Source organism: Geospiza fortis, unplaced genomic scaffold, assembly GCF_000277835.1.
Source record: "Geospiza fortis unplaced genomic scaffold, GeoFor_1.0 scaffold425, whole genome shotgun sequence".
Taxonomy (NCBI): domain Eukaryota; kingdom Metazoa; phylum Chordata; class Aves; order Passeriformes; family Thraupidae; genus Geospiza; species Geospiza fortis.
Genome location: NW_005054387.1, coordinates 796,676 through 805,066, shown reverse-complemented (window position 1 = coordinate 805,066; position 8,391 = coordinate 796,676). Strand labels below are relative to the sequence as shown.

The 8,391-nt window shown below is 54.4% G+C and overlaps 1 protein-coding gene across 1 annotated transcript in view; it reads left to right on the top strand.

The window, feature by feature from the left end:
• DTX2 (deltex E3 ubiquitin ligase 2) overlaps window positions 1-7,250 on the top strand; it is a 37,323-nt gene extending 30,073 nt beyond the window's left edge. Inside the window, exons 6-10 of the mRNA XM_031060602.1 lie at window positions 4,683-4,753; window positions 5,389-5,547; window positions 5,628-5,789; window positions 6,407-6,496; window positions 6,617-7,250. Coding sequence (XP_030916462.1) covers window positions 4,683-4,753; window positions 5,389-5,547; window positions 5,628-5,789; window positions 6,407-6,496; window positions 6,617-6,841 — 707 coding nt within the window. The 3' untranslated portion in view covers window positions 6,842-7,250. The remainder of the gene's footprint in view (window positions 1-4,682; window positions 4,754-5,388; window positions 5,548-5,627; window positions 5,790-6,406; window positions 6,497-6,616) is intronic.
• Window positions 7,251-8,391: the final 1,141 nt, after the last annotated feature.

Below are 8,391 nucleotides of genomic sequence, written 5' to 3'. Positions count from 1 at the left end.
CAGTGTGTGCCCTGAATTTCTGCATTGTGTGTTCTTGGCCACTTCCCTTGAGGATTTCCCATCATGGAGAGCTCAAACAGAGCTCTGCATCCAGGACTGCACCCAGCATTGCAGTGACCACAGCCAGCTGGTGGTGGGTGCAGAGTGCCCCTGCTGAGCCCCTTCTCCCTCCCTCCTGCTGCTCCCAGGCAGTGCTGCTGCAATTGCAGCTGGCTTGGTGAAAAGCTGGGGTGTGTTAAACAGAGGCACTAATTAGTCAGGACTCGTTAGTGCTGTTGCTGCTCTGGCAGGGATGTCTGTGGCACAGCTGGGTTCTGCAGGGCTTGGGGGAGCTGTAGTCTCTGGGCAGGCTCTGTGCTCTCCAGGCTGGCACAGGGCCTGGCAGCCTCTGCCATCCCCATGGGTTGGTGCTGCCCTGGGATGCTGCAGCCTCTCCCTGCCTCACCCCAGCACTGCGGGGACCTGGCTGCTGGCAGGGAGGCAGGTGGCTTGTCCTGCTCTCTCCAGGTGCTGCTTGTGCCTGCTGCTGGCCTCCCCAGCCTTTGCAAGGACCTCCAGGGGCTGCTTGGCTCTGCTGAGTCACTTGTTACCCACTTCCACCTGGTGAGGAAGGAGAGGAGCACACTCATCCTCCTTGCCCATCCCCCTGCAGCTGGATGTACAAACTGTGCCAGTGCCTGTGGGGTGGGTGGGACTGGGGAGCCCCTCAGAGCTGGGAGATCTTGTTGTTCCCATGGGGAAACATCTGCTGAAGGAGACATAAACAGGGATGCTCTGAGCAGAGCAGCCTGGTCACTGGATTGTCCTGGTGAAATGAAAGAAACCTATAGGTACAGCCTTTGCAAGTCCAGGGAGCTGTGTGACTGTCCATGACAATAACCAGGAACAACCAGTGTCTGGCCTGCAGAGGGTATCAAAAAAGGTCTGCTGGAAACCATATGGCTTGTTTTGGGCTACAGAAGGAGACATTACTGGTGCAAGCATTTGGTTGCTGTGCAAGGATTCAAAACACATCTGTTAAATGTTGCCCATGGAAAGCCCTTGCTGCAGCAAGCAGCTTATTATCTACAGGGAGGAAGGGGAAGCATTAAAAACAATTTGATATTCCTCTCTTTGTAAATGAAAGAATGGTGAACATTCTTTGGCATCCTGGATAAATCTGTAGCACAGCTCTGAGCCAGCTGGAGATAAACGGCACCGGTCGATTCTTCCAGTCCATTTTCAATCCACCATTGAATCCAGACAGCTCTGGGGACTGACCAGGCTTTGATGATCCCAGGGGATGGCTAGAACAAAGATTTGGAGGCAAACTCTTCATTATGGAGTAAACAGCCCTGTAAGGAAGTGATTCACATGCTGGAGCACACGTGGCTCGTGCCGTGGTCCCAGCTGCCTCCCCCTGTGCTGCTGGGCTGTGGCCAGCCAGATGTGCTGCTCTGCCCAAGGAAGGCCATGTGGGCTTTGCTGCCCGTCCTGAAAAAGAGCTCTCAGCATCTTCTTTGGGACTGGATTTTGAAATCCTTGCAGCTGGGGATGGATTTTCCTGAAGTGTCAGGGCTGCCCAGCCCTTTCTCTCTCCAGGCAGCTTTGGTGGCTCTAAATGCATTAGAGCGTTGTCACAGCAAAGTGACAGGGACAGATTGCAGATGCCACAGTGCAAATCCATCAGGCATGGGTTTCCTCAGGGTAGCTGAGGGCTGCATCACCTTCTGCCTGCTTGGTTCCCCCAGCTCCATCCTAATGGCAGCTGGTGAAGTGGTGTAGTGCCCAAAATCCCAAGGACTTTCCTGGCTCACTGTTACCCAGCTCTACACCAGAACTTTTGTCTCCTTTCATTGATTTTATTTGAATGTGCCTGGCCAGTTCTTGGGTGACTTATCTCTTTGTTCCTTGGAGCTGCTCCAGAGAAGAAAAGTCACAAGAGATTCTGTGGAGGGAGCATCCCCCACCACCCTGAACGAGCTGAGCTGCTCTAAAGCTGCTGAGATCTGCTGTGCAGGTGGGAGCAGGTGAGCTGGGGCTCTCAGCCAAGTGCTGGGCAGGTGTTGCTGCTGGTGCAACACCCCCTCCCTGCTCCCTTCCCTCACTGTCTTCACCTTGGCTGTGCATTTTTTTGGCTTTCCTTCCTTCAGCCCAAAGCCAGAGAAGACAAGAAGGTCACTTCAGAAAGAGCCACCTGGAAAATGCAGGTTGGGTGGAGAAGGACTTGGTGTTGGTCTGTCTGTCTGTCTGTCTGTCAGGCAGCATGGAATCCACAGGGATGAGAACACAGTGATCATCATGGAAGTGGATGGCCTCAGGGGGGATAGTAGCTAGTCCTGCTCACTGCATTCTTCCTAAAACCTGTGAAACAGAAGGAACTGAAGCCTCCATCTCCTGTAGGGCCATGAAGGTCTCCAGAGGCTGATTCCAAGTGCCACACGTGGGAAGTGCCACCCTGTGTTTGCAGCCTGGAGTACAGACATCCCAGAACACTCAGCTGAGGGTGTCAGGTACAGTGAGCTGGGACAGCTCAGACTGATCACATCCCCTTCAGACTCATTCCTACCTCTTGATCTTCTGCATGCAAGCAAGGTCCCAGCAGAGAATTCCTGGAATTTCTTTTGGAAAAGACAAGACAAGGAGCCATGTTCCCTGTGAGATCTGGTAATGAGGCCTTGAAGCAGCTCCTGGCACTGTTGAACCCTTGGCCTCAAAGGTGGAAGCCTGAGGCTTGCCCAGGCTCCTCCTCCCTGTTTCCTGCTCTTGGGACAGTTCTTGGAAATGCTTTTCCAGGGGATTTTGGACCCTGAAGAGGAAAACACCTGCTTCTGTGTTGTTTTTGGGCTTAATGCTTAATCCTGTTGCCACCTATCTGCCTTGGGATCTCCAGAGATTGGTGCTCACAGCTCTGCTCTGCCTGAGGTGCCAGGAATCCCTCCTGCCCAGCACTGGCACTTGGAGTGAATGTCCCTTCACCTCCTGGGCTCCTCTTCTTGCTCTGCGTGCTCAGCCATCCCTTCCTCCTGCTACTGCTGCCAGAAATCACAGGTTTTGGGATGGCCAGGAATCCCCTTCTGAAAATAACTCATCTCAATGACTGTATTTTCATTTAGGAGAGTCCAGCCCACAGTTCCTCAGTCTCAGCTAAAGGATGTTGGTGCTCTGCCTTGCTCTCTTCCATGGGGTTCTAGGGAATGAGGGACTTCACCTGGTAGAGGATCTGTGCCATCCAGGCCTTTGCCTGTTCAACACCACTTCCCTTGTGCTTCATGTTTGTCTCTCCATGAAAAGTGTTTGTGCAGAAAATAGCCCCCCTTCCTTCCTGCTTGTGGCACACTTGGCCTTTTGGACTGGAATAACAGCTCCAGAGGCTGCCTCTTGATGTGCAGCTTTTTGAACCACAGAACCAATGCTTGTGAACCCTCTGTCTATCTACCCTGAGAGCCCCAGAGTGGATGGGGGAGCTGAAGATGGGTAGTGCAGGTACAGCTGCAGCTCTGATCCCTGGCTGGTCCATGCATGATGCTCTGTGTCCTCCTGGGAGTGTGGAGTTGGGAGCAGCAGTTCTCTCCATGCTAAAGCATCCACCTGGACAGGATGGAGGTTGGAGAAGGAAGAGCTACACCTTGGCCAGCCTGTTTGGCACAGCCCTGCTTTCTCCTGGTGCCCCCAGAAGTGGATTCAGGAAGGAAGGAGGGATGAGGTTCTCCCAAGCCAAGTGTCTGATCTCTCTGTGCCTCCTGCCAGGCTGAGCTGTAACATCACTTGTGCAAATGTTTCCTTTCCCAGGCTGGTGGAGGAGCCTGGCTGGTTCTGTGGCAGGCCTGATGCCTGGTGAGGAGCTCCTCTCCTCTCCCCCAGGGCCAGTGCCTTGCAGAGGCAAGGGATGCTCCCTCCTTAAGCCAAGCCTTGCTGGGCAGCTCCAGGAGGATGGGCTGGGAGCTGAGGTGGCAGTGGATGCACTCAGTGGTGATTTGCTCTTGCTGTTGTGGGATGTTTGCTGCTTCATCTCACAGTGCCTCCGGGGACCAGGCTGGGGCTGCTGGGCTGCTCAGGTGTCTGTGCCTGGGTGGATGGGACCAGGGATTGAATTTGGGAAGATGCAAAGGTACTGTCTCATGCTGCAAACAGGGTTCATGTTCAAAGCTGGTGTATTTTATACCTGGTGACTTGCACTGTGTCTTGCCAGGTATGAGTGTGTGGAAGGGCCAAGGCCACTGTTTCATGTTGAGGATGTGGAGCTCATTGTGCTGTGTTCAGAGCTGGGCCTGAAGCTCAGAGTGTTGCTGGGTTTCCTTGCTGGGGTGGTGTGGAAATGCCTTTTTTCTCCCTTGACAACGCAGACTGTGTGATCCTCTGTCCCATCAAGGCTGCCAGGTTTGATCCCAGCTGCTTTCTGGTGTGCACAAAGTCCAGCTGGGATGTGCCTGGTGTCACTTGGTGGGTGTGAGGAGAACAGGAGCACACCAGCTACAGACCTGTGGCACTCCCAGCCCTAGAGGGAGCCATGGCTGAAAGCAAAGCCTTTGCTGGGCTTGTAGGGATCTGTTGGAGTGTTCTCTTCTCCCCCTCTAACCCTGACCTTGCTCCTTGGCATCCTGGCCAGTGACCTGCTTGTCTGCCTTCTCTCTAGCTCACCCCACACGTGCCCATCACAGCACAGAGTGTCTGACTTGTCTCTCTCATCTCTCCTTGTGCAGCCACACCAACAGAGCCAGAATCAGTGGTGAAGAAGTACCTGGAGGAGCTGAAGGGAGCTCCTGCTGATGAGGTAAGAGGACAGTGAAGCAACTCCAGCTTGCCCATTTCACTGGGGTGCCAAGGAAACCACAGCAGTGCCCAAGGGCCATCCCTCCTTGGGTATCTGGTGTGGTACATGGTGCTGCTTGCTGTGGCACTGTTGATGTGGAGAATCCTCAGCACTGCCCAAAATTCACATGTGACAACAGGTGACTTGTCCTCATCAGTGGACTGTGATGAAGGCACAGTGTGGGTTGGGCAGCTCATCCTGACACTGCCTCCCCATTTCCTTTGGAGGAAGGAGTTTGGTTTTGGTCTCAGTGCTGAGAGGTCAAAACTAGAGATCAAACCATTTTTTGAACCACAGAGCCAATGCTTGTGAACCCTCTGTCTTCCCTGAGAGCCACTGGAGCTTTTTTCCCCCACTGGAGCTCCTTTGCTGAGAAGCAGGATGTAACCAGACTCTCCTCTCTGGCTGATGACAGCTCTCCACCTCCTGGACAATGCAGGAAGTGGAGCGGAGCAATACCAGCCAGATAAGGAAACCTGTCTTTGTGTCCTTAAATGTCAGTTAAAGCTGAAGGCAAATCCTCCTGAAGCATCTCCTTGGTGTGTCAGTCCTCGGGAGCAGGCTGTGCTCTCAGCACGTGGTGGTTTCTCCCCTAGGACTGCATGATCTGCATGGAGAAGCTCTCCTCCCCCTCGGGCTACAGCGACTCGTGCCCCTCCAGCAGCATCAGGCCAGAGGCTGTGGGACGCCTGAGGAACTGCCAGCACTCCTTCCACCTGCTCTGCATGCTGGCCATGTACTCCAACGGGAACAAGGTACTGAGCTGGCCCATCCCCACCAGGCCCCTGTGTGCAGGTGGCTCTGGAGCTCTGATGTGGCTTCTGTCCCCTGGCAGGATGGCAGTTTGCAGTGTCCCTCCTGTAAAACCATCTACGGAGAGAAAACCGGTACCCAGCCCAAAGGGAAGATGGAGATCTCCACTTTCCCCCAGTCCCTCCCAGGACACAAGGACTGTGGGACAATCAGGATTGTGTATCACATCAGCAGGGGCATCCAGGTGAGTGCCCAGCCTGCTGCAGACAGCACAAGCTGGGAGAGCCTCACGAAAAGTCCTGGGATCCAGTGCAGCACCTGCTGGCAGCCCTTTGCTGAGGAGCCTGTGGTGCCTGGACCCAGCAGCTGCTCTGGCTGTTCTTCAACATACGAGGGTCTCCTCCATCAGAGATCTTTTCCTGAGCAGCCCCAGCTGCTCTGATGTCTGCCTGAAGCAGGGAGGAGACTGCCCATGATCACAAGGTGGGAAACATCCCATGGTCTGGTTTCACAGCTCATCTTGGTTTCAGTGGTGGGAATGAACATTCAAAGGTTTGAGCTGTGTGGTCTTTTTAAGGTGTTACCAGAGCACATGGAAAAAGCAGTGATTTGGGGCTGTCTCTCACCAAAATTCAGGTAGATTTTAGATCTGGCTTTGTATCCCAGCATGCTTTTGGAGGATCTGTAAAACTCCTGTATCCTATAAGAACAAGTCAGACACGTTGTACTCACCAACAATGCCTTGCCTCTACATGGAAGGGCTGGTTTGGGATGGGCCTATGTCAGATCCTGCTGCTGATGGATTGCCCAATTGATATGAGGATGGGTATGTCCATGACAAACCTGTCTCATCTCTTGCAGGGCCCGGAGCACCCCAACCCTGGGATGCCATACACAGCCAGAGGCTTTCCTCGCTATTGTTACCTGCCAGACAATGAGAAGGGCAGGAAGGTGAGGCATCTCACCCTGCTAACATCACCCTTCTCAAGCTGTCAAGCTCCTGACAAGCTGCATTCATGGCACAAGTTGCCTTGCTGCTGCTCCTAGCTCTGTTTTTCCTTCCCCCCATAGGTCCTGGAGCTCCTGAAGGTGGCCTGGAAGCGACGCCTGATTTTCACAGTGGGCACCTCCAACACCACGGGCGAGAGCAACACGGTGGTGTGGAATGAGATCCACCACAAGACTGAGATGGACTCAAACCTCAGTGGCCATGGCTACCCTGACCCCAACTACCTGGACAATGTGCTGGCAGAGCTGGCTGCCCAGGGTGTCACTGAGGACTGCCTGGGCCAGTGAGCCTCAGGGGCCACTAGTGCACTTATTCCTGATGCCTTAAGCTCCCTGTCTGACCACCCATCACACTGAGCAATAACAGTTCCGTGGGAGCCCTGCCCGCTCTTCACATTTTTTTGGTGGGGGGGTGTGGGGGAGGGAAGGATATTTTTGTAGAAGCTGTGCTTGTGTCTCTGGGTGGGATTGATGGCTGCAGCCAGGAGCAGCTGGGGTGGGACTGAGGTGACAGATCCCCTGGGGAAGGCAGGACCTTCCTTTGGTAATGCCTGGGGACAGGATGGGAGAGGAGAGTGCCTTGGAAGTCAAGCAAGGTCCTTTTGGGACACATCAGCTCCCTGTCTGAGGCACCACTTGCCTCCCTCCTGCTGTGTATCTCTGCTCAGTCCCAATAAACTCTTCATTCTCACAGCAAGACCCTGCTCTGCCTTCCTGCTGCCTCGGGGCTTGGGGTGGCTCTCTGGGGAACCAGCCTGCTCCGTGGAGCCATGGACATTCATCCAGCCAGGAGGGAAGGCTCAGCTCTGCTGGGGGGACACACCAGGACACTGCTCCCAGGGGTTGTGGTTCCTGCCTGTCAGTGCTTTGGCCACTGGAGTTTGGTGGTCTGTGGCCATGGTGCCAGCAGAGGTGACCTATCAGTGTCCACCCTGTGGGAAGTTGCAGCCCCCTGCTCTTGGCTGTGAGCTGCCAGCCCCAATCCTCTCATCCCAACGATGAGAGGCAGAAGCTGTCCCTCTCTCCCCTTCTCTCAGGTGAAATGGCAGCAATTCAGTGAAGCCTGTGCAGGGAGGACCTGCTGTGCTTTGTGCTGCTGCAGGGCTGCTGGTGCCACCAGCTGGTGACAGTCACCTTCCTCCCAGCAGCAGAGGTGGCCAGCCCAGGTGCCAGCAGCGATGCTCTGGCTCGGAGCCTGTCCCTGCTCTGGCTGCTGGCACCTTGCAAATGGCACATTGCCCCAGAGGCCTTGCTGTGCATTGTCCCCAGGCTGTGTGTCACATGGGAGCTGATGCCTTTTGAAGAGCTGTTTCTTGTCACCTGGGCACTGATATCTTTTGAAGAGCTGTTTCTGGCTCTCCCCCTCCCTGTAGCCACCAAATCCAGCTGCACATTAAATCCTTGCAATCCATCCCTTTGGTACTGGTGCCATCTGCCACTTCACCTCCTTGCTGGGAAATCTGGCATGGGGCTGGGCTTTGTGGCAGCTCTACCATGGCCTCCTCCAGATGAGGAACACTTTGCTTCCTGTCATGCCAATATCAAGATTAAAGGTTTTCCTGAGCCATTGAGGGGTGGAGCTTTCCCCAGTGTCCATCTTGTGCCTGCAGCTCTAAGGAGAAACCCCTAAAACATCAGGGAAATCTGGGCATGCTGCAGGAATGGCAACTCCTGGGGAGCTGCAGTGACGTGTCTGTGTTGCTAAGCTCTACACAAATGGGCTCTGTCTGCTCCTCTCCCACCCTGGTTGCAAAAGGGAGAGGTCTTGAGTTCAAACCTCAGCTTTGTATCCCTGGATCATGTTATGCCAGCAATCAAAGCAGTGAATTGAAGCAAAA